This window comes from Salvelinus namaycush, chromosome 32 (assembly GCF_016432855.1).
Source record: "Salvelinus namaycush isolate Seneca chromosome 32, SaNama_1.0, whole genome shotgun sequence".
NCBI classification, from domain to species: domain Eukaryota; kingdom Metazoa; phylum Chordata; class Actinopteri; order Salmoniformes; family Salmonidae; genus Salvelinus; species Salvelinus namaycush.
Genome location: NC_052338.1, coordinates 11,167,657 through 11,194,025, shown reverse-complemented (window position 1 = coordinate 11,194,025; position 26,369 = coordinate 11,167,657). Strand labels below are relative to the sequence as shown.

The 26,369-nt window shown below is 45.2% G+C and overlaps 1 protein-coding gene across 1 annotated transcript in view; it reads right to left on the bottom strand.

Annotated features, from left to right (window-relative positions):
* Positions 1-3,667: 3,667 nt before the first annotated feature.
* LOC120026818 (synaptotagmin-11-like) overlaps positions 3,668-26,369 on the bottom strand; it is a 37,208-nt gene continuing 14,506 nt past the window's right edge. Inside the window, exons 5-8 of the mRNA XM_038971532.1 lie at positions 13,259-13,992; positions 12,709-12,936; positions 4,066-4,186; positions 3,668-3,978 (exon numbers count right to left, since the gene is read on the bottom strand). Of these exons, the coding sequence (XP_038827460.1) occupies positions 3,668-3,978; positions 4,066-4,186; positions 12,709-12,936; positions 13,259-13,992 (1,394 nt within the window). The remainder of the gene's footprint in view (positions 3,979-4,065; positions 4,187-12,708; positions 12,937-13,258; positions 13,993-26,369) is intronic.

Sequence of the window (26,369 nt, the reverse complement as noted above, 5' to 3'; positions counted from 1 at the left end):
AGCAAAAACAACAAGATATTAGCCTCCTATGTTACAATTTGTACAAATCGATTTTTTCCCCTTCAAAAAGTAGCAAAAGAGAGCAAAAAAAAAATCTAGTTCCGTAGCAAAAAAAGTTTGATCAAATCAACCAGTGATAAAAACTAAAAGGTTGCTTTGGGCTTTTCAAAGTGCAATCAGATATCCAAAATGTTCAGTGTGCAGCCTAGATGTGAGTACTGCCTACTCTCAGTTCCTTATGGGATGTGATTACTTTTATAGGAAAGGACACAACTGCCCACTTATCCACTTCCAGTGCCATAACTGCTATGGCAGTTGCTGTGATACACCAAGCGTAAGGAAAATAAGCTTACTGAGTGACTACGCCACGCAAATACTGTTATAACAAACACTTACGTTGATTTGTTTGCTAGCTCAAGTTAGCTCAAACTCGCATTAAAGCCAGTTTGTAGGGATGCAGTTTGAGCACCTCAGAGGCCAGTGAAGCGGATTGTGTACAATGTTTACCTGTGTGGGAGTGTAGGGACATGCAGCATTCAAGCTAAGAGGTTAGCAGTGTACAGACACAGCAAAGAGACATAGCATGCGGTGACAGCTTGACTTCCTTTGATTGCTATTGACTATCAGAGTAAAATAAATAAATAATAATGACAATGGGGACAGTGCCGCGGAGCAACAGCGGTGATAAACAGAGAGAGAGAGAGATCTCAGGGAGAAGAGAGGCAACCAGAACGAGAGCTGACGGCACGGACATCTTTGATGAGTTCAGTGGTTGTGACATTGCAGGAGACTAACATTTGAAATTCTCACACATATTCACCACACACAAAATATATTGAAAAAAATGAATGTACAATTCTTAAGATGCAGAGTTCAAACGAGGATATACTGAGCTGTTACCAGTAGCATGGCTATAAATTCTAATAATTCGAATTAATGATTTATTCACATAAATTAACAGGAGTAATGCACTGCCAGGCAAGTGTATACAGGGTCAAGTGGCCACTGTGGAACAACATAAACTACGAAGCTCTCTCTGGTAAAATTGGTTATACTGGTAAAATTGGTGATACAGACACAAAGTTACAGATACACTCATGGTCCTTTGGTCACTATGACAACAGATGTACTATAAACAACGGGTTTCGGTACATTAAGGTCCAGTGAATTATAGATACCCATGCTACAACCTCGCCTCAACCAATCGCATCAGGTCTAAAAAATAAATGCACCAATCAAATGATAGTGAGAGCAACAGCAGTCACAAAGTAAAACCAGAAATCATCCATTTACTGTAATGGGACAGACCCAATCCACTAACCTTGTCTGTTACTGAGGGAGGGTTCAGTGAAGGGATATCACTGAGACGTGGCAGTTTTATTCCATCCCCTCAATTTAGATGAAACTGTTTTGATTAGCTCCACAATGCACTTATCATAGACACATTGTAATATACTGAACACCGGTTTTCCAACATGTACGTGAACTGAAAGTTAATCATGTCTGATTGTTATGCCAGTGTTGGTATGAATCTGCCCCACAAAATGAATGTCTCCATTTTGTACCTGTCTCTAAGAGAGCTGGCTTGAACTCAAGCCCATGTTACACTGTGCATGCAAAAGCTCTAACACATGCAGTTTGACTATTGACTTTCATGGATATTGTTGCTGCATGTGAGCTTACTGATGAAACATATGATCCACATAGAAAAAAAGAAACATAAGTAGTGATAAATATCATCAAGACAGCCCCATAGCCTTACCTGAATATAACTTAAACACTTAGCAACAGCTGTATTATCCCTGGTAAATACTGTATTATAAACTGGGTGGTTCGAGCCCTGAATGCTGATTGGCTGACAGCCGTGGTATGTCAGACTGTATAGCAAGGGTATGACAAAACCTTTATTTTTACTGCTCTAATTACATTGGTAACCAGTTTATAATAGCAATAAGGCACCTCGGGGGTTTGTGGTATATGGCCAATATACCACGGCTAAGGGCTGTTCTTAGGCACTATGCATCGCAGCCAATATACCACAGCCCTTAGCCGTGGCAATTGGCCATATACCACACCCCCCGTGCCTTATTACTTAAATATAGTACCCCATCCTGTCCCATAAATTAACCATGCCTCTAATATTACCACTATTAAAAAAAAACATTTCCCTACCTTAAAAAACTGACCCATCGCAATATAAATTAACCACACCCTCTAATTAACATAAACCCTCCCAATCCTGTGCAGTACCAGGGGATACTTCCTGATTTAAAGGGAATTGGTACACCAGGGCTGCATTCCAAACACTTAAAAGACACACCCTCTCCCCTCAGCCCTCAAATTAAATGGACACTTCTGATGACGTTTCATGACGTCTGACGAGTTGACACTTGCAGGACAAGGGAAGTATTAATTCATTTGAAATGGACCGTTCTTTCCCGGAAATGTGTCACTCGTTCATCCCACGGTTGTGTTTTCAGTCATCATGGAACTGTTGTGCGTGCCTTATATGCGCTACAGACAATTAAGACAACGCACCCGCAGACATCGAATGTTAGCCATCCTACTAAGTTATATCAGGTAAATGGAAAATAACAATGTAAAAGTGTGATGTCAGAGAACGTTATGTGCGCAAGTTAACGTTTCCAAAAAGCTAACCAAACAAAAACATCATTACTTTTATGATATGTGTTTGAGCCGTCATGTGCATTAGTAGCACAATTTCTAACTTATGTACATTCTTTTGACTTATCCATATTGACGTTGAGGTTTTAAGTTTTGGCTGACTGTTCTTAGCGGATGTACAATCATCGCGAATTGAATTATGGGGCGTTTCAGGCCCAGAGTGAACATAATTGTACACTCGCAAACTCAATCAAAAACGAGGGCTGAGGGGCTTACGTTGCCAACTTCCCTTTATTGGCTAATCATTTGGACCAAAGACAAAAATGGCCACGGGGATTCCCCCAAGGGCATAAGGCGAAGGTAAGTGGAGGAGGGTGTCTTTTATGAGTTTGAAATGCAGCCCAGGTTAAGATTAAGAGAGAGTATTACCTACTGTATTCTTCCTTCCCGGGTGTGTTTTATTTTGAACTTGTTCAAGCATGCAAGTAAAGGAATGTTTATACCTATGGGTGGCGGGGGCTGGAGGAGGGGGGGTCAGGGGTAGGGTTGTGATGCACTCTCTGTTGTGAACTCTGATTGGATGAACCACAGCCCCTTCACACACCCACCCAACCGGTAGGACCACATGGATCTCGCTAACAGTAATGAATGTGAAGGATATATATTTGTGTATACATTCAAATGTGTGTGTGTGTATATATATATATATATATTATTATTATTCAGATTTTGGTTTTGAAATCTTCAATCAAGTCTTTTGTCGTCAGTGATTCCTGAAAGTCTGGTCAGATTTTTCTCAGCCCCCGTGGTTGCGGGAATTTTTCATAGAAGTGAGTGGTCCAACCATACATGTCCATGCTGGGTGGGGTTCCGGTGGTCTGGTTGAGTCTCTTTACTTCAGGCGGGAAGGGTTTATTTCATTCTTTAATTTTCTAAGAGAATAGGTTTGAAACAGTAGTGGCGGTGGTGATTTTTCGACAGAATATCCACTCTGAGAAATTGCATGATTTTTGAACATTTTCGGGTATTTTTCTGAGCCGTCCTAATACTCGCCCAGGTTGTGCCACTTGGCAATCTGCCGGCGGGGGTTGTCGCAGACCTCTCTCCAGTGGGTGACCCCAGTGCGCATGAGGCTCTGGCCGCCCAGCACCAGGCGGCCCACCACCTCGTTCTTGGTGGTACGGTCGAAGTCGACCACCAGGAACTCCACGGAGATGTCGGCCAGCAGCTCGGCGGGCACGTCGTAGATGAATGACTCGTTGAAAACGGGGTTGAGGGTGCACTTCTTCACGTGCGTCTTCTTCTTGGCAATGCGCTTGCAGCCGTAGAACACGTTCACCTTCACATAGGGGTCTGTGAGGGATGGATAGAGGGGAAAGTGGGTGAGGTGTGTGTGTGTGTGTTTGTTTGTTTGTGTGTTTGTGTGTGCGTAGTACTTACTGCCTGATAGGCCAGTGATGTCCATCTTGGGCAGGTGTTTGGCCTTCAGCACCACCACATTGAGCCTGTGAGTGACAGGCTGGTAGGACAGAGACACCAGCAGCTCCCCACGGCTCACACACTGCAGAGAGAGCACAGGGTTAGAATGTAGATGCACACACACAGCGTGGAGAACACAGTTAGAACACACACATAGACACATACAGTGCCATCAGAAAGTATTCACACCCCTTGACCTTTTCCACATTTTGCAGTTACAAAGTGGGATCAGAATGGATTTAATTTTCATATCAACTATTTACACAAAATACTCTTAATGTCAAAGTGGAAGAAAAATTCAAAAAACATTTTGACAAATAATTGAAAATAAAACACTAATATATCAATTAGATAAGTATTCAACCCCCTGAGTCAATACATGTTAGAATCACCTTTGGCAGTAATTACAGCTGTGAGTCTTTATTGGTAAGTCTCTAAGAGCTTTGCACACATGGATTGTACAATATTTGCCCAATCTTTAAAAAAAAATCTTCAAGCGAATAGGTTTGAGAGAATATTTTTCTGAGCCGTCAAGTTGGTTCTTGATTTTTGCTAGACAGCCATTTTCAAGTCTTGCCATAGATTTAAGCCAATTAAAGTCAAAACTTAAGAACACTCAGGAACATTCAATGACATCTTGGTAAGCAAATCCACTTTGTGTTTTAGGTAATTGTACTGCTGAAAGGTGATTTTTGTCTCCCAGTATCTGTTGGAAAGCAGACTGAACCAAGTTTTCCTCTATGATTTTGCCTGTGCATAGCACAGTGCTTCTGTTTATTTTTACCCTAAAAAAAACTCCCTAGTCCTTGCCGGTGACAAGCATACCCATAACATGATGCAGCCACCAACATGCTTGAAAATATTACTTTAGTGCCTTATTGCAAACAGGATGCACGTTTTGGAATATTTTTATTCTGTAGAGGCTTCCTTCTTTTCACTCTGTCATTTACAGTTGAAGTCAGAAGTTTACATACACTTAGGTTGGAGTCATTAAAACTCGTTTTTCAACCACTCCACAAATTTCTTGTTAACAAACTATAGTTTTGTCAAGTCGGTTAGGACATCTACTTTGTGCATGACACAAGTCATTTTTCCAACAATTGTTTACAGACAGATTATTTCACTTAATCACAATTCCAGTGGGTCAGAAGTTTACATACACTAAGTTGACTGTGTCTTTAAACAGCTTGGAAAATTCCAGAAAATGATGTCATGGATTTAGAAGCTTCTGATAGGCTAATTGACATCAATTGAGTCAATTGGAGGTGTACTTGTGGATGTATTTCAAGGCCTACCTTCAAACTCAGTGCCTCTTTGCTTGACATCATGGGAAAATCAAAAGAAATCAGCCAAGACCTCATTGGAGACCTCCACAAGTCTGGCTCATCCTTGGGAGCAATTTCCAAACGCCTGAAGGTACCACGTTCATCTGTACAAACAATAGTACGCAAGTATAAACACCATGGGACCACGCAGCCGTCATACCACTCAGGAAGGAGACGCGTTCGGTCTCCTAGAGATGAACGTACTTTGGTGCGAAAAGTGTAAATCAATCCCAGAACAACAGCAAAGGACCTTGTGAAGATGCTGGAGGAAACGGGTACAAAAGTATCTACATCCACTGTAAAATGAGTCCTATATCGACATAACCTGAAAGGCCACTCAGCAAGGAAGAAGCCACTGCTCCAAAACCGCCATAAAAAAGCCAAACTACAGTTTGCAACTGCACATGGGGACAAAGATCACACTTTTTGGAGAAATGTCCTCTGGTCTGATGAAACAAAAATAGAACTGTTTGGCCATAATGACCATCGTTATGTTCGGAGGAAAAAGGGGGAAGCTTGCAAGCCCGAAGAACACCATCCCAACCGTGAAGCACGGGGGTGGCAGCATCATGTTGTGGGGGTGCTTTTCTGCAGGAGGGACTGGTGCACTTCACAAAATAGATGGCATCATGAGGTAGGAAAATACTGTGGATATATTACAGCAACATCTCAAGACATCAGCCAGGAAGTTGAAGCTTGGTTGCAAATGGGTCTTCCAAATGGACGATGACCCCAAGCATACTTCCAAAGTTGTGGCAAAATGGCTTAAGGACAACAAAATCAAGGTATTGGGGTGGCCATCACAAAGCCCTGACCTCAATCCCATAGAAAATTTGTGGGCAGAACTGAAAAAGCGTGTGTGAGCAAGGAGGCCTACAAACCTGACTCAGTTACACCAGCTCTGTCAGGAGGAATGGGCCAAAATTCACCCAATTTATTGTGGGAAGCTTGTGGAAGGCTACCCGAAACGTTTGACCCAAGTTAAACAATTTAAAGGCAATGCTACCAAATACTAATTTAGTGTATGTAAACTTCTGACCCACTGGGAATGTGATGAAAGAAATAAAAGCTGAAAAATCATTCTCTCTACTATTAATCTGACATTTCACATTCTTAAAATAAAGTGGTGATCCTAACTGACCTAAGACAGGGAATTTTTATGTCAGGAATTAAATGTCAGGAATTGTGAAAAACTGAGTTTAAATGTATTTGGCTAAGGTGTATGTAAACTTCCGACTTCAACTGTATGTTAGTATTGTGGAGTAACTTCAATGTTGTTGACCAATCTTCAGTTATCTCCTATCACAGCCATTAAACTCTGTAACTGACCTTACAGATTATTGTATGTGTACAGAGATGGGTTAGTCATTTAAAAAGGTTGAACACCATTATTGCACACAGAGTAAGTCCATGCAACTTATTATGTGACTTGTTAAGCACATTTTTACTCCTGAACCTATATAGATTTGCCATAACAAAAGGGTTAAATACTTATTGAATCAGGACATTTCATTTTTTATTAATTTATAAACATTTCTAAAAACACAACTTCACTTTGATGTGGTATGTGTGTAGATCAGTGACACAAAATCTCAATTTAATCCATTTTAAATTCAGGCTGGAACACAAAATGTGGAAAAAGGCAAGGGGTGTGAATACTTTCTGAAGGCACTGTACATTACACACATATATACACACAAAGTACCCATAAAGTAGACACATACACACAAAACCTGCCTTGCACAAGAATATGGCAGACAAACCTCCATAACCCACCCATCCACCTACACTTCCGGTATGCACACAATTCATACATAATGACAGTCAAACTAATATACAGTACCAGCCAAAAGTTTGGACACACCTACTCATTCAAGGGTTTTTCTTTATTTAAAAAATGTTTTACATTCTAGAATAAATGTGAAGACATCAAAAATTTGAAATAACACATGGAATCATGTAGTAATCAAAAAAGTGTTAAACAAATCCTAATATATTTGAGATTCTGCAAAGTAGCCACCCATTCTTTGCCTTGATGACAGCTTTGCACACTCTTGGCATTCTCTCAACCTGCTTCATGAGGTAGTCACCTGGAATGCATTTCAATTAACAGGTTTGCCTTCTTAAAAAGTTAATTTGTGGAATTTCTTTCCTTCAAATCAAAGTTTATTTGTCACGTGCGCCAAATACAACAGACCTTACAGTGAAATGCTTACTTACAGGCTCTAACCAATAGTGCAAAAAAGGTATTAGGTGAACAATAGGTAGGTAAAGAAATTAAACAACAATAAAAAGACAGGCTATATACAGTAGCGAGGCTATAAAATTAGCGAGGCTACATACAGACACCGGTTAGTCAGGTTGAGTGAGGTAGTATGTACATGTAGATATGGTTAAAGTGACTATGCCTATATGATGAACAGAGAGTAGCAGTAGCGTAAAAGAGGGGTTGGCGGGTGGTGGGTGTGACACAATGCAGATAGCCCGGTTAGCCAATGTGCGGGAGCACTGGTCGGTCGGCCCAATTGAGATAGGATGTACATGAATGTATAGTTAAAGTGACTATGCATATATGATAAACAGAGAGTAGCAGCAGCGTAAAAAGAGGGGTGGGGACAATGCAAATTGTCCGGGTAGCCATTTGATTACCTGTTCAGGAGTCTTATGGCTTGGGGGTAAAAACTGTTGAGAAGCCTTTTTGTCCTAGACTTGGCACTCTGGTACCGCTTGCCATGCGGTAGTTGAGAGAACAGTCTATGACTGGGGTGGCTGGGGTCTTTGACAACTTTTAGGGCCTTCCTCTGACACCGCCTGGTGTAGAGGTCGTGGATGGCAGGCAGCTTAGCCCCAGTGATGTACTGGGCCGTACGCACTACCCTCTGTAGTGCCTTGCGGTCAGAGGCCGAGCAATTGCCGTACCAGGCAGTGATGCAACCAATCAGGATGCTCTCGATGTTGCAGCTGTAGAAGCTTTTGAGGATCTCAGGACCCATGCCAAATCTTTTTAGTTTCCTGAGGGGGAATAGGCTTTCCGTCCCACTCTTTTTAACTGCTTTCATATGTCTCGCTCTCTTTCTCAGAGCGTGAATTCCTATACTACGTCTAGGTGTCACCATGGCAACGCGCTGTGGGAGGCGGCCCAAGGCTGAGCTTGAACTTAGAACGGAGAAATAGAGAATTACCGAGGCCGAGACGTGTGTCTGTGTGTAATGTGTGTGCGTGCGTGTGCTCGTAAATCTGCTACCATCTGCATACAAAGTATGACGGACATAGATAGCCTCCTAATTGTCTCCAATACAGTGTATCGGTAGCTTTTTCATTAGTGAGCAGGACTTAATGCCACACTTCATTTAGAATCACCACTAGTGGCAGGGGAGCTCTGCTCTACAAAAAAACACACAAAAATAGTCTGAAACTACTGGTCTGTACACAACCATTTGTAGTGTACAATAGCTCAGTTCCCTAACATTTTAATCTTTTTGACTATATTCTAAAGTACTCATGTAGTAAATGGTGCATTTCATACTTAAAAGGACCTTTTTGAATACATAAATGAACATGCCAAAGACTCACTGCAGTGTGAGATGCAGAAATTACCCATCATGTTTGGCATCGTTTAGTTCCCTGACATTTTAATCTAAAGTACAAGTAAATGGTGCAGTTTTTTTTCTTCATGGATGGTTCTTGCTGCAAAGCACAGTCATAACAGCGCTAGGAGCTAATGCCGCCATATAAACCAATGTGACATTTTGGGCGGCTTGTGCTGAATGGGAGTTTTGAAGCGTTTAAGCGCTACTGTAGAATGATGGAGAATCACAATGGCCATGCTCAAAATATAAATGTTATGTTCTAAACAGATAATAGCTATTATGAACCACTGCTAAGTGTGTGAGCTACTTCTGTCGTAATGAGTGTGACGTCTTTACTGCCCCCCAATTCAATCATTTAAGCTTTCCCCTCCACTTAAGTTCCCCCACAGATAGAAGTTTAATGGACGTCTCCTCTGGACTTATGGTCCGGCCACAACTGCACTAAAATAGGAGGGAATTCAATTTAGATAAGAGATAAGAAGGAGAGCGAGAGATGAGGGGGTAGAGAACAAAGAGGAAGAGAAAGGAAGATGAGACAGAGGGAAAAAAGGGAAATAGAGGGACAAAGGGAGAGGAGATGGTGGAAGTATGCACTTATAAATCTCCATATGAGGGAGAGGGGTGTGAAATAGTGTGACTGCATGGAGATGAAATGTGTACAGTACCAGTCAAAATTTTGGACTCACCTACTCATTCAAGGGTTTCTTTATTTTTACTATTTTCTACATTGTAGAATAATAGTGAAAACTATGAAATAAAACATATAGAATCATGCAGTAACCAAAAAATGTGTTTTATATTTGAGATTATTTAAAATAGCCACCCTTTGCCTTGATGACAGCTTTGCACACTCTTGGCACTCTCTCAACCAGCTTCACCTGGAATGCTTTTCTTGAAGGAGTTCCCGCATATGCTGAGCCGGTTGCTTTTCCTTCGCTCTGCGGTCCAACTCATCACAAACCATCTCTATTGGGTTGAGGTCAGGTGATTGTCGAGGCCAGGTCATCTGATGCAGCACTCCATCATTCTCCTTCTTGGTCAAATAGCCCTTACACAGCCTGGAGGTGTGTTGGGTCATTGCCATGTTGAAAAACAAATGATAGTGGGACTAAGTGCAAACCAGATGGGATGTATCGCTGCAGAATGTTGTGGTAGCCATGCTGGTTAAGTGTGCCTTGAATTTGAAAAATCACAGACTGTGTCACCCACATAGCACCCCCACACCATCACACCTCCTCCTCCATGCTTCACAGTGGGAACCACACATGCGGAGATCATCCGTTCACCTATTCTGCGTCTCACAAAAACACGGCGGTTGGAACCAAAAATATAAAATTTGGACTCATCAGACCAAAGGACAGATTTCCACCGTTCTAATGTCCATTGCTCGTGTTTCTTGGCCCAAGCAAGTCTCTTCTTCTTATTGGTGTCCTTTAGTAGTGGTTTCTTTGCAGCAATTTGACCATGAAGGCCTGATTCACGCAGTCTCCTCTGAACAGTTGATGTTGATGTGTCTGTTACTTGAACTCTGAACCATTTATTTGGGCCGAATATCTGAGGCTGGTAACTCTAATGAACTTATCCTCTGCAGCAGAGGTAACTCTGGGTCTTCCTTTCCTGTGGCGGTCCTCATGAGAGCCAGTTATCATAATGCTTGATGGTTTTTGCGGCTGCACTTGAAGAAACGTTCAAAGTTCGTGCCATTTTCTGGATTGACTGACCTTCGTGTCTTAAAGTAATGCTTATTTGCTTATTTGAGCTGTTCTTGCCATAATATGGACTTGGTCTTTTACTAAATAGGGCTATCTGCTGTATACCACCCCAACCTTGTCACAACACATCTAATTGACTCAAACGCAGTAAGGAAAGAAATTCCACAAATTTAGTTTTAACAAGGCACACCTATTAACTGAAATGCATTCCAGGTGAAAACCTCATTAAGCTAGTTGAGAGATGCCAAGAGTGTACAAAGCTGTCATCAAGGCAAAGGGTGGCTACTTTGAAGAATCTCAAATATAAAATATATTTTGTTTAATGCGTTTTTGGTTACTACATGATTTCCTATGTGTTATTTCATAGTTTTGATTGATTCACTATTGTTGTACAATGTAGAAAATAGTACAAATAATGGAGGAAGATATTATGCATGTGTGTATACATATCTGTACTGTCTCGCTTGACAGGCTTACAGTGGCACTGGGAATGATACTTATGCCTGTAATGTGTTTACACGTGTGTGTGCATGACTATGTGAGTGCATGTGCGTGTCTGCTGTCTTCGAAGAGTAGCTGTGTGTACTGCATGAGTTCTAGAGATGATATCAATATGTTTTAATGTCTCTGTGGGAACGTAATGGTGTGTAGCTTATTTACGGTCTGTCCTAACAGCCATATGGTCTAATCAGTGCAGACTTTGTACAGGGTCTCTCTCTCTCTCTGTGTGTGAGTCTGGCTGTGTGCAGTATGCATTCAGTGCAGGTTTCTTTATATTTATCTTTTTTTCAGTGCAGATTGTGTTGGGCGGAGGTCTTTCTCATATAGTGCAGGCCTCTCTCTCTCGGTCTCTCCCTCCTTCTCTCTGTGTGTGTGTTATGGGTGGGGCCCTTTCTTGTCAATTGGCGTAGCCTCCCCCCTCTATTTCTCTTTCCATCACCCTCTCTCTCCATTTCCCTCTCTCTCTCCTCTTTCTATACCACCACTCTCTGCTCTCTCACACCCCTCCCTTCCTGTGTCTGTCCGCCCCCCCTCCTCTCTTCTGTCTTTCTGCTCTCCCTCTATCCCACCCTCACTCTGCTCTCTCCCCCCCCCCCCTCTCCCTCCCTCCCTCTGCCTTATATGGATCATGTGTAATGATGTGGGGAAGAGGCTTTTGTTTCCGGTGCTGACTATGATGGATGTCTTCCTACAGTCAGAGATAACACCAGTCTCTCTCCACTTTTATGGGCCTAATGGGCCTCCAATCAATACACACACACAAACAGACCAGCCTCCCAGATATGTTTCAGCTGCATGTGTGTGGAGTGTTTGGGAATGCATGCGTGTGTGACAATGATTAAATGAGAGAAAGATTGGTTGTTTGCAATAATACATATGCAATAGCCAAAAAGCAAACAAGCCAGGATTGATTATTATATTATTTATACCATTTCAAATTTAAATCTATAGACATTTATTTAGCAAATGTATCACCCTTCTGCCAACCCTGTGCTAGAAGCCAGTTATGATTAGTCAGTCTCTTCTCTCTCCATCTTTCTTTCTCTCTCTCCCCTCGCTCTCCTTATCCCTCCCCCTTCACCTCTAGTGTTGCTGGCCATAAAAGCCCCGTAACTGCTCCACCTATCCATCCTAACCTCCTCTCTCTCCTTCCTCCCATTCCCTTTCTCCATCCTCACCTTTCCAACTCCTCCCTCTATCCTCAAATTCTGTCTACTCATCTCTCTATGAATTACTATCTTTTACCACACCCCTTCCCTCCCTCCCTTTCATCCTCTTTCCCCTCTCTTCATCTGTCCTTAATGATGGTGTTGGATTCCCTTCTCTAACCAGGATGGGTCTATTGTCAGGCCATTATTGTAAAAGAGAAGGAATGTGTTCTTAATAACCTACCTAAATAAAGGTAATAAATCAAGGTAATGCCTTCTCTCTTCCCTCCATCCATTCCTCCCCCCCCGCCCCCTCCCCATCCCTCACCTGGATGTGTCTCTTGCTGATCTGTTGGGTGATGTGGACTCGTCCCGTGCTGGGGTCCACCCCTGCCAGGGGTACCGCCGCCTCCCCGATGACATCATCACGGGCAAAGCGGTCAAAGCTAAGCACCAGGAAGTGCAGCGTGAGGTCAGGCAGTGCGCTGTAGGCCACGCCGTAGAACGTAAACGTCTCGTCAAACACTGGCTCCAGGGTCTTCCTCAGAACGCGGGTCTGCAGAGCAATCGCTTTTATTTCAGTCTGGTTGCTATTGTGACAGTAGCACTTAAACAGTTACAGTAACACTAACACTATCTTTTACAATAAAAAATAACAGGGATAATGCAGGGGTCTTCAAACTTTTCTTGCCTCATGTTTGCACCATAAAGAAAAAATATGGCGTCATCTTATTTTGATCTAAATCTGTAATAATGATAATTCAAATAATTCAATAATAACAGTATTAGCCTAATTGGGACCACAACCCCAAATACCTAAACAGTGGAAAGGAACAACCCTGTAGGTAGGAAGAAACCTCCAGAGGAACCAGACTCACCTTGACCCGATGCTTCTTTTCTGGCAGTATGGTCATCTTCACGTAGGGGTCCGAGCTACCCGCCTGCTCATCCACGGCGGGCAGACCCTGGGCGCCAACAATGGTCACCACCAGCGCCTTCTTGGGGAAGTTGTAGTCCACGACCAGGCTGAGGGTACCTAGGGCAGCGGGCGGCATGGTGTTTCCCTCCCCCTGGCACGGGGTAAAGGGCGAGGCTATCTTGCTGGCGTCACAGCTACTGCTACTGCTGTTACCCCTGGAGCTGCTCTCCAGGCAGCAGTAGTCGGAGCGGATGGGCAGTGCCTGCTCTAACCTAGGCTGTCCAGCAGGGGGCAGTAGGTGGCTCATCTGCAGGTTGGTGGAGCTGTTGAGCAGGCCCGTTTCTGGGTCGACGTCTACTAGCATCACCCTTCCTCCTCCCCCTCTTCCTCGCTCACCATTACGACCCCACTCAACACCGGATCCGCCGCCATTTCGCGAGGAGCCCGGGCGTCGACTCACACGGACTATCTTCTTGTTACTAAGTGTCTCCGGGTAGATGCTGATTCCCTTGAGCATGTGGATGAACTTGTAGGGCGGATCCACGGCCTGGTCGCAGGGTCCTGATTGGAGCTTGTAGCTGCCCGTCATCTGGCGGTAGCGACGCTGGCAGCAGGTCCAGAGGAAGACGGCCACCGTGACTGAGACCACCAGGACCCCGGCGCCCAGGAAGCCCGCCAGCACCGGGGACACGTCTGAGAAGGGGGCGGAAGAGAAAGAGGGACAGGGAGAGAACAGAGAAAGGTTATTCATGTTCATGATCTTATCATTTCCTTTCCGTCGTTATAGACCCCGTTTCTTCAATACTGATGGGCAAAACGTCAATACAGTACTAAGATCGAATCATACTACACCGGCTCTGACGCTCATCGGATGTGGCAGGGCTTACAAACTATTACAGACTACAAAGGGAAGCACAGCCGAGTGCTGCCCAGTGACACAAGTCTACCAGACGAGCTAAACTACTTCTATGCTCGCTTCGAGGCAAATAAAACTGAAACATGCATGAGAGCACCAGCTGTTCTGGAAGACTGTGTGATCACACTCTCACCAGGGTGTGTATTCCGAGCATGCGCTGACCAACTGGCAAGTGTCTTCACTGACATTTTCAAACCTCTCCCTGTCTGAGTCTGTAATACCAACATGTTTTAAGCAGACCACCATAGTCCCTGGTTCAAGAACACTAAGGTAACCTGCCTAAATGACTTGACTATCGATCCGTAGCACTCACGTCTTTAGCCATGAAGTGCTTTGAAAGGCTGGTCAAGGCTCACATCAACACCATTATTCCAGAAACCCTAGACCCACTACAATTTGCATACCGCCCTAACAGATCCACAGATGATGCAATCTCTATTGCACTCCACACTGCCCTTTCCCACCTGGACAAAAGGAACACCTATTTGAGAATGCTATTAATTGACTACAGCTCAGCGGTCAACACCATAGTGCCTTCAAAGCTCATCAATAAGCTAAGGACCCTGGGACTAAACACCTCCCTCTGCAACTGGATCCTGGACTTCCTGACAGGTCGCCCCCAGGTGGTAAGGGTAGGAAACAACACATCCGCCACGCTGATCCTCAACATAGGGGCCCGTCAGGGGTGCGTGCTCAGTCCCCTCCTGTACTCCCTGTTCACTCATGACTGCACGGCCAGACACGACTCCAACACCATCATTAAGTTTGCCGATGACACAATCACCGACAATCACCGACAACGATGAGACAGCCGATAGGGAGGAGGTCAGAGACCTGGCCGTGTGGTGCCAGGACAACAACCTCTCCCTCAACGTGATCAAGACAAAAAAGATGCTTGTGGACTACAGGAAAAAGAGGACAGGGCACGTCCCCATTCTCATCGACGGGGCTGTAGTGTAGCAGGTTGAGAGCTTCAAGTTCCTTGGTGTCCACATCAACAAACTAACATGGTCCAAGCACACCAAGACAGTCGTGAAGAGGGCACGACAAAACCTATTCCCCCTCAGGAGACTGAAAATATTTGGCATGGGTCCTCAGATGTTCTCTCTGCTACCGCACGGCAAGTGGTACCGGAGCGCCAAGTCTAGGTCCAAGAGGCTTCTAAACAGCTTCTACCCCCAAGCCATAAGACTCCTGAACATCTAATCAAATTGCTACCCAGACTATTTTCAATGCCCCCCCTCTTAAACCACTGCTACTCTCTGTTGTTATTATCTATGCATAGCCACTTTAATAACTCTACCTACATGTACATATTACCTCAACTGTATATAGTCCTCAACCCCTGTATATAGTCTCGCTATTGTTATTTTACTGCTGCTGTTTAATTACTTGTTACTTTTGTTTCTTAATCTTATTTGTATTTTATTTTTATACTGTATTGTTGGTTAGGGGCTCGTAAGTAAGCATTTCACTGTAAGGTCTACACCTGTTGTATTCGGCGCATGTGACTCATAAAATTAGATTTGATTTCTTTCAAAACCCCACTTTGTAAGTTATCTATTAGAATGCGACAATAATTTGTGTCGTTCTGGCTTGGACAAGGCTTACTTACAGTCTCTTTAGTACTGACTCGATAGCCTCTTCACCAGCCCTGTGGCCACACACACACACACGCACTCAAACCATAGTTAGTGTTGTAATGAGTCCAAATACTAACCTGTGACAGCTCTACCTTGTTATAACTGAACTTCAGTAAAGGCTGAAATGTCAAAAGTTTAAAAAAACAAGCCTATAATATTTTTTGACAGACTTGCTTAGAACTATCATTGGCCTAAACTTTTAACAGCAATTTAGCCTGCACATATGGGTACCCTTATGCCCAAGTAAGTGTAACGTTCGTCTTGTGGTGAATGAACGGACCAAGGCGCAGCGGGTGATGAATACATACTAATTTATTTAATGAAAGACGAAACACTGACAAAACACTAGAACAAATTACAAAACAATAAACGAAGTCAACAGACCTGAAACAAACGAACTTACATATAGACGACGAACGCACGAACAGGAACAGACTACCTAAAACGAACGAACAAACGAAACAGTCCCATGTGGAAAACACAGACACAGGAACAATCACCCACAAACAAACAGTGAGAACAACCTACCTTAATATGGTTCTCAATCAGAGGAAACGTCAAACACCTGCCTCTAATTGAGAACCATACCAGGCAACACATTAACCCAACATAGAAAACACATAACATAGACTACCCACCCCAACTCACGCCCTGACCAACTAAACACATACAAAACAACAGAAAACAGGTCAGGAACGTGACAGAACCCCCCCCTCAAGGTGCGAACGCCGGGCGCACCCCCTAAAACTCAAGGGGAGGGTCTGGGTGGGCATCTGTCCGCGGTGGCGGCTCCGGCGGTGGACGAGGACACCACTCCACCACTGTCTTTGTCCCCCTCCTTAGCGTCCCTTGAGTGGCGACCCTCGCCCCCGACCATGGTCCAGGAACCTTCACCAACGCCCCTCCTAAATAGAGGAGACAACTCAGGACAAAGAGGTAGCTCAGGACAAAGTGGTAGCTCAGGACAGAGGGACAACTCTGGACTGAGTGGCAGCTCCGGACTGAGTGGCAGCTCCGGACTGAGGTGGCAGCTCCGGACTGAGGTGGCAGCTCCGGACTGAGGTGGCAGCTCCGGACTGAGGTGGCAGCTCCGGACTGAGGTGGCAGCTCCGGACTGAGGTGGCAGCTCCGGACTGTAGGGCAGCTCCGGACTGTAGGGCAGCTCATGACTGTAGGGCAGCTCATGACTGTAGGGCAGCTCATGACTGTAGGGCAGCTCCTGACTGGAGGGCGGCTCTGGCAGCTCCTGACTGGAGGGCGGCTCTGGCAGCTCCTGACTGGAGGGCGGCTCTGGCAGCTCCTGACTGGAGGGCGGCTCTGGCAGCTCCTGACTGGCTGGCGGCTCTGGCGGCTCCTGACTGACGGGCGGCTCCTGACTGACGGACGGCTCTGGCGGCTCCTGACTGACGGACGGCTCTAATGGCTCGGGACAGACGGGCGGCTCTAATGGCTTGTGGCAGACGGATGGCTCAGACGGCGCTGGGCAGACGGATGGCTCAGACGATGCTGGGCAGACGAGCAGTGCAGGTGGCGTTGGGCAGATGGCCGACTCTGACCTGCTGAGGCGCACAGTAGGCCTGGTGCGTGGTGCCGGAACAGGTGGTACCGGACTGGAGACACGCACCTCAAGGCTAGTGCGGGGAGCAGGCACAGGGCACACTGGACTCTCGATGCGCACTATAGGCCTGGTGCGTGGTACCGGCACTGGTGGTACCGCGCTGAGGGCACGCACCTCAGGGCGAGTGCGGGGAGAAGGAACAGTGCGTACAGGGCTCTGGAGACGCACAGGAGGCTTGATGCGTGGTGCCGGAACTGGTGGTACCGGGCTGGAGACACGCACCATAGGGCTAGTGCGTGGAGGAGGAACAGGGCTCTGGAGACGCACAGGAAGCTTGGTGCGTGGTGCCGGAACTGGAGGTACTGGGCTGGGGCGGGAAGGTGGCGCCGGATATACCGGACCGTGCAGGCGTACTGGCTCCCTTGAGCACTGAGCCTGCCCAACCTTACCTGGTTGAATGCTCCCCGTAGCCCGTCCAGTGCGGGGAGGTGGAATAACCCGCACTGGGCTGTGTTGGCGAACCGGGGACACCATGCGTAAGGCTGGTGCCATGTACACCGGCCCGAGGAGACGTACTGGAGGCCAGATATGTAGAGCCGGCTTCATGGCACTTGGCTCAATGCTCAATCTAGCCCGGCTAGTGCGGGGAGGTGGAATAACCCGCACCGGGCTATGAACACGTACAGGAGACACCATGCGCTCTACTGCGTAACACGGTGTCTGCCCGTACTCTCGCTCTCCACGGTAAGCCCGGGAAGTTGGCGCAGGTCTCCTACCTGACTTCGCCACACTCCCCTTTAGCCCCCCCCCCCCCCCCCCCCCCCCCCCCCCCACAGAACCACACTGGTGGGTGATTCTGTAACTTTCGTCTTGTGGTGAATGAACGGACCAAGGCGCAGCGGGTGATGAATACATACTAATTTATTTAATGAAAGACGAAACACTGACAAAACACTAGAACAAACTACAAAACAATAAACGAAGTCAACAGACCTGAAACAAACGAACTTACATATAGACGACGAACGCACGAACAGGAACAGACTACCTAAAACGAACGAACAAACGAAACAGTCCCATGTGGAAAACACAGACACAGGAACAATCACCCACAAACAAACAGTGAGAACAACCTACCTTAATATGGTTCTCAATCAGAGGAAACGTCAAACACCTGCCTCTAATTGAGAACCATACCAGGCAACACATTAACCCAACATAGAAAACACATAACATAGACTACCCACCCCAACTCACGCCCTGACCAACTAAACACATACAAAACAACAGAAAACAGGTCAGGAACGTGACAGTAAGTGCTGTCAGCCATCTGCTGATGGTGTAGGTAGATTAAGGTTTGGTGTTGCTGGTCACATTTTCTCAGGGACTGATTGACAGAGGCACAATGTCTATCTTTGAGTAAAGCAGTGGGTTCTCTGTCTTGTTGCTAATGTTTAAACTATGTATGTAATGTTACCTTTGTATGTATGTTTACTACCATGAAAACTTGGGTTTCCTTCGCCCTCTCCTTCAATTTAAACCATTTTATTCAAATTAAGCCATTTTCCCCAATAATATTCTGTCTTTCCTTCACTGTCCTCTCCCTCTTTCTCTCTCTCATATGGGTGGCCCTGGCAACAGCGGGGGCCCCTCTCCCGTCGAGCTGGTCGGTCGGAGCTGTTTGGAATTCCGAGTTCACCCCGGAGCGGATGAGAACAGGATGTGTGTTCCACCGTCTCCACACATAATCAGACTCCAGAAGCCACCGAGAGAGTTGGGGAGAGCTGGCACACACACACACACACACACACACACTAAGAAACACGGAGCCTGGTATACAGTGTGAGTGTTTTCCAGTTAATGGACACCTGTTACTGTCATGTACGGTAATGTGGTGAGGGATGGAAGCCTCTGAGAAAGCTTGTGTGTGTGTGTGTGTGTGGTCAGGGGTGTGAAGAGTGTAGTATTCAGCATGCATCATGCTGTCTTGCTCCATTAGGGGTGGGACAGGGACCCGGGGCGTATGTAAGGTTCTGCATACAAACCATCAGAGCATTCTATAGAGCAGGGATCTCCAGCACTACTGACTCTGCAGGCTATCACTCCAGTCCTGCAATAACACACCTGATTTAGCCAATCATTGTCCAGACTGTAGAGATCATGAATGTGTGGATTGCGTGTGCATTGCGTGCTTGTGTGCGGTTGACAGACACTGCTGTATGGCTGCACTGATCACAGCTATAATGAGGCCTCAAGAGCCTCATTATTTCTCCTTTTCTCCTGCGAGTTCTATGTAAAACAACTCAGCAGCAAGGAAAATTGGTAGGTGAACTACACTATACACACTTAACATAGTGAATGTTCATGCGCTTACAACAAAAACACTCACATGCTGCATTCACAAAAAGCCACCGATGCAAATGCATAAACTAAATAAATAAAATCCCTGAATTATGCATGCCGTTGTCATGGGAATTGTCATGGAAGTTAATTTAGTTTTTTTTGTGTAAACGGACCAATTTGCTCACTAATAGGTTTAAAGGGACTATATTAGTGTTTGTAATAGTTGTTTGTGACTGTTCACTTGTTTACTGTAAGGGCAATCATTTTATATGGTAAGCGCCATTCTGACTTCTGTATGGAGTCAAGTCAGCCTCTATATCTCACTGACCTCTCCTTGAGTCTATGAATGAATACAGATACTGATGAATACAGATGAATGTCAATGTCTCATTCAACATGATGTGTCTTCCTAACAATGGTATCAACAAACTTGGAAATTCAAGTGAAGTGCAGCTCAGATTTATGCGTGTCATATGGGGATGTCTGCCAACTGAAGAGATTCTGCCCACCAGAGTTGTGTTCAATAGGACACACGGAAAACAAAAATCTGTGTTCATGTTGGGAAAGTTGTTCATGTTGGGCAAGATTTGATTTGATTTGAAGTTCTGGCAGCATCTCCCAGTTTCAAAATGTTTCAGGACGTTTTCTCCCTACTGAACACGAACCCTGTGTCATGTAAAAGGCGGCGGTATAGGCCTGAAACTGAAACCAGAAGCCACACCCACCAATGGACATCCTAATGATTCAGATTCACAACTGCAGTCTGCAAAGCCACCTTCTTTGGTTAAAATCTGTGACCGAGGCCCAAAATCAACCTCAGTGGTCAGGAATAACTACGCATAGTCACATTTGCTTAAGGTTACCTAACTCTGTTATAGAGCAAAGATGACAGAGGCCCCAGCTATCAACTACAATAATTCTGCGAGAGATTTTCTCTTGGAAGAAAATGATAGTACCATTTTAAGTCCTCTTCCTTTACTATCAAAAACCAACAGGTTTCAGCATAGCAGCCTTCATTAGCCTTCATGCACCTTGGCTGAAATTAGTAGCCTGGTAAAACCAGACTGAACACAGCTCTTACCATTGGAAACAGTGAGTGCAGCATTCAGTCTGGTTTGACCAGGCTAGAACTGGACTGGATGACCCCAGATGCTTGAAGTTGCAGCCAGCCACACCCCGGGCCACCAGTAAACTGCATGTGCAGGGATTTAGCTTTCGTGTTAGCGGCCAATATTCATATCCAGCAGTGAAGTCAGCTGGAGGGGCTTAGCAACAGTGCTGGAGGCAAAAATTGGGTCAGGGTTAGCAGGCACTTGTCCAGCTGTGTGACAGACAGGAGGATTTTAACAGCTTGACAAGCCAGACAGAAAAACTAAAATGGCCATGAAATGAAGGTTGCAAAGAGAATCGGGGTAGAATTCAAAGGTAACAGGAAGAGAGAGGGAAATGGGCAGGAGAGAAAGGGGAGAAGAAATGGTGAATGAAAGAGAGAGAGTTAGGAAATGCGGTATGAATGAGTGGTGACGTTGGCTGCCAACGAAGAGACAACCAGTGAGACAAAGGATCCATAGCTAGGGCCCAGACGGAGAGTCGAGAGCAAGCGTGCCAGACAAACAGACTTTTTGGGACATTTCTGAAGAGTGACAGTCACTTCCATCACTTCCACTTCCTTGGGAATTCAGAACAGCAGACACTTGTCTGCGTACCGCAGGGCATACCTCACGGCTACACCATTTAGTCATTTTGTTATCGTCATTAAAATCAGTTACTGGCATCTAGATCTGCTTTCCTTTTCTCTTTCTCCTTTTCCCCCCCCCGAGGCAATGTTTTACCTTTTCCCACCCTCAATTTCTTCATCTCTCTCTTCCTCTCATCCACTCACTGTATCTCCATAGTGTCTACAGTAGCTGCCCACACCCACTCACTCCCCCTCTAGACAAAGACTCGACCACCCCCCCTACTCCATTGATCATTGTGACCCCAGTGGGGCATTTTTTGGAGAGTCTTTAAAGCACAGCTGAGAAGCTCTCGTTGCCTAGAGACATCCGCTGAGAGACAGACACAGAGTAGGAGAGAGAGACCAAAAAGGTCAAGGTCTAAATTAAATAAAACCTTGAGTGAGTTCATATCTCGATAGCAATACTGAAGGCGAAATACAGGATTTCAAAAGGAACACAATGCGTGAATGAACAAGTGTGTGTACACGTGTCTGTGCATACGCAAGAGGCGTCCATTATTCATAGACTGCAGTAAATTGTTAATCACGAGCAATGATTCTATTGTCTGATTCATACGCGAGGAGGCAAGCGGGGAAGTGTGGGACTGTGGAGGAATACGGTAAGGCAGAAAGAGGAGGATGAGGGTATGATGGAGAGAGGAGCGTTGGGGAGTTACAGAAGAGAGGAGGAAATGAGGAGTGTATTATTAAGGATGTGTGTGACGTCTGGGCCTAGATTACCAGAAGAGTAGTAAATGTAACCAGCAGTCTATACTCTGAATTCACTCATTCTAACCCCTAAATTAAAGGATACGTAGCATAAACATAACCACATGTAACATATGGGTTTGAATTAGTATACGCATCAAGAGCCCCAATGCAAAAGTTACAACTCACTTTTCACTTGTTGGAGTTATTACATACTGTATTACCGATCAGAATTCCGAAGAATGCTGAAGTCATGTAGGAAAACGTTTTTATTAAGGGGTGCGATGTAATATGGAGGACCCGGTAAACCAGCCTACTCCCTATAATGTAAACTTAAACAGAAATAACCTCAAATGTATAACTTCAAATTAATCCAAATCGTTTGCACTCATGACTACTGGTTTCAAATACATTTTCAGCCAATTTACAAGCAAATAAACTCAGCAGAAAAAGAAACGTCCCTTTTTCAGGACCCTGTCTTTCAGAGATAATTCGTAAAAATCCAAATAACTTCACAGATATTGATAGCAAAGGGTTTAAACACTATTCCCCTGCTTGTTCAATGAACCATAAACAATTATTGAACATGCACCTGTGGAACGGTCATTAGGACACTAACAGCTTACAGACGGTAGGCAATTAAGGTCACAGTTATGAAAACTTAGGAGACTAAAAAGGCCTTTCTACTGACTCCAAAACACCAAAAGAAAGATGCCCAGGGTCCCTGCTCATCTGTTTGAATGTGCCTTAGGCATGCTGCAAAGAGGCATAAGGACTGCAGATGTGGCCAGGGGAATAAATTGCAATGTCCGTACTGTGAGACGCCTAAGACAGCGCTACAGGGAGACAGGACGTGCAGACCACATGTAACAACACCTGCACAGGATCGGTACATCCGAACATCACACCTGCGGGACAGGTACAGAATGGCAACAACAACTGCCCGAGTTACACCAGGAACGCACAATCCCTCCATCAGTGCTCAGACTGTCCGCAAGAGGCTGAGAGAGGCTGGACTGAGGGCTTGTAGGCCTGTTGTAAGGCAGGTCCTCACCAGACATCACCGGCAACAATGTCGCCTATGGGCACAAACCCACCGTCGCTGGACCAGACAGGACTGGCAAAAAGTGCTCTTCACTGACGAGTCGCGGTTTTGTCTCATCGGGGGTGATGGTCGGATTTGCGTTTATCGTCGAAGGAATTAGCGTTACACCGAGGCCTGTACTCTGGAGCGGGATCCATTTGGAGGTGGAGGGTCCGTCATGGTCTGGGGCGGTGTGTCACAGCATCCTCGGACTGAGCTTGTTGTCATTGCAGGCAATCTCAATGCTGTGCGTTACAGGGAAGACATCCTCCTCCCTCATGTGGTACCCTTCCTGCAGGCTCATCCTGATATGACCCTCCAGCATGACAATGCCACCAGCCATACTGCTCGTTCTGTGTGTGATTTCCTGTAAGACAGGAATGTCAGTGTTCTGCCATGGCCAGCGAAGAGCCCGGATCTCAATCCCATTGAGCACATCTGGGACCTGTTAGATCGGAGGGTGAGGGCTAGGGCCATTCCCCACAGAAATGTCTGGGAACTTGCAGGTGCCTTGGTGGAAGAGTGGGGTAACATCTCACAGCAAGAACTGGCAAATATGGTGCAGTCCATGAGGAGGAGATGCACTGCAGTACTTAATGCAGCTGGTGGCCACACCAGATACTGACTGCTACTTTTGATTTTGACCCCCCCTTTGTTCAGGGACACATTATTCAATTTCTGTTAGTCACATGTCTGTGGAATTTATTCAGTTCATGTCTCAGTTGTTGAATCTTGTTATGTTCATACAAATATTTACACATGTTTAGTTTGCTGAAAATAAACGCAGTTGAAAGTGAGAGGACATTTATTTTTTTGCTGAGTTTACTTTATGAATGCATTGTCACAAATCAACTTGCAAGGTTGCTAGCCAACTAGCCTGCTAATATTAGCTTTACCAGCCTGCTAAAGATACCTTAGCACTGAATCAGTCAGCCATTTTAAAATTTTAGTCATTTAGCGGACGCTCTTATCCAGAGCGACTTACAGAAGCAATTAGGGTTAAGTGCTCTTAAACGCTCTTAACCGCTAGGCTACCTGCAAAATAGATAGCTTAGTGCTTGTGTGCTATCTGGATTCTGAGGTGGGAAAAGTTACAAAACTCCCGTAGTCTACTTAACAGAGAACATGCCAAAAGTTGACAAAACAAAAAGGAGAACAGACGAGGTACTACACCATTAGTGCAAGCAGGTATGATTTTAGCTTTCGTTGAGCCCACAGAAATAAAGCACCAGAGCCTGCCGTGCTAAAGGGTTCCCACTAGATAACACAGCCACAAAGACTGACTAGCATGAGGTGTGGCTAACGTTAGCCAGCTTGAGCTAGCTAGCACAAAAGTAGATCCTCCATATGACGTTCAGGGTACTTTAGAAGTTATCCGGAAGTAAGTCAATAAATATGTAACTACTAGGGTTGTTAAATTCCTGGAACCTTCAATAAATTCCCTTGTTTTCCAGGATTCGTGGTTGGGGGATTCCGGGATTTTCTGCTTATTCTCTCCTGATTCTTCTAGAAATCTCCAACCGCGATTTCGGGAAAACCAGGGAATTTATTGAAAGTTCCCCGAATTTTGCAACTCTAGTAATAACCCAAAAACATTACTATGTTTGTACTTATAGGTAACCAGGTCGTGACTACAACTAAGTTACTAAGTCTTTGACCACACTGTGTTGTTACATTGGTGAGTAAAAACTCATGTTTCCTACCCTTTAAGTGGCAAACCATCCCGTTCAGGAGTGACCGCTAACTTCCTGAAAGGTGACGTCAAGGTGCATGGAAACATTACATTCTGAAGTACCTCCGCTACACAGAGTCATGTGTCTCAAGAATTTTTCAAATAACCCAAACACTCATATAAATGTTCTTGTAAGCAATCTATTTTCCCTCTTACATGTACAACATATGTCACACAGTAAGACATTAACAAAGACGAAACATCTGTAAACATCCATCTCCCCTACTGCCATCAACACGCTGAGGTAAATCACTGCTGCTCAGCTTCACAGGACTAAGCTAAAAGACTATCTAAACCACCTTTCACACAACGTTAGCTTTCTCGGTGTGTGTTTCTTCATCTTGAAATCTCGGTGAACATGAGTAATACAGACAGACATCTTGTCCCGAGGTGGATTGTGCTGTATTTCACCACTGGGTGAGAAAGGGGCTTGTCACTATGGCATTAAATCACAAGCGCTGTTCCGGCTAGGCCGGACACACTGCAGAGAGAAGGTACAGAGAGAGATGGAGGGAGGGAGAGGAAGAGAGGTGAGGAGGGTAGGGTAGGACTGTGTGTCACTGTCAGCTCACCCCTTCATCCAGGCTAGTCTGCCTCAGTAAGACATGTACCCCCGAAGAGACAAAGAAAGGCAATAACATAAGGGAACTGTGCTCCCGAGTGGCGCAGCGGTCTAACATGCTGACCACACCGCTCGCAACTTTACACATACGTGCTAGTCAATCATTGCACCCACACTGCTCGCTCGCCTTAGGGAGCGTCTGCGTGGGCAGGCGCCACAATAGAAATTGGTTCTATTTGTGACGCTCAATGCGCTGCAAGTCCGTCCTCTCCCATCTCCTTATTGGTTTTTAAGAGCATGTGCCATCTCCTCATTGGTGTTTAGGAGCATATATCCACGTGGGTGATTGAAAGATGAACTGACGTCTACACTCCAGTCGGTTGTAGTAATGCACCGTAAAGTTGGTTGCTAACCGCCATATAAAGTCCAAAAAAGAAAAAGAAGCCTGAGGAAGGAGGAGAGATGACAAGAGAAAGGAATTCAGTTTACCGTTTTATCTGTGGATTAATTGTCGGTGTAGAGGACCTTGTGCATTTCAGGTAAAATAACAACCCAATGTTTATATCCCAGGACAAAACCAAGCGAGCTAGCTAAATTGCCATAAATGTTTAATGCTGTTCGTTCGACCAGTCCCCAAATTAATAGAATTGGTTCAGAGTTTGTTTTGATATTTCAACCTGCATGTCATGATCGTGTCTGGTGTGGGGTTACAAAATCAACATGCACACGATGGCGCATGCACGTATCCGGTTTGGTCAGCATGTAAGGCACTGCATCTCAGTGCCAGAGGCGTCACTAGAGACCCTG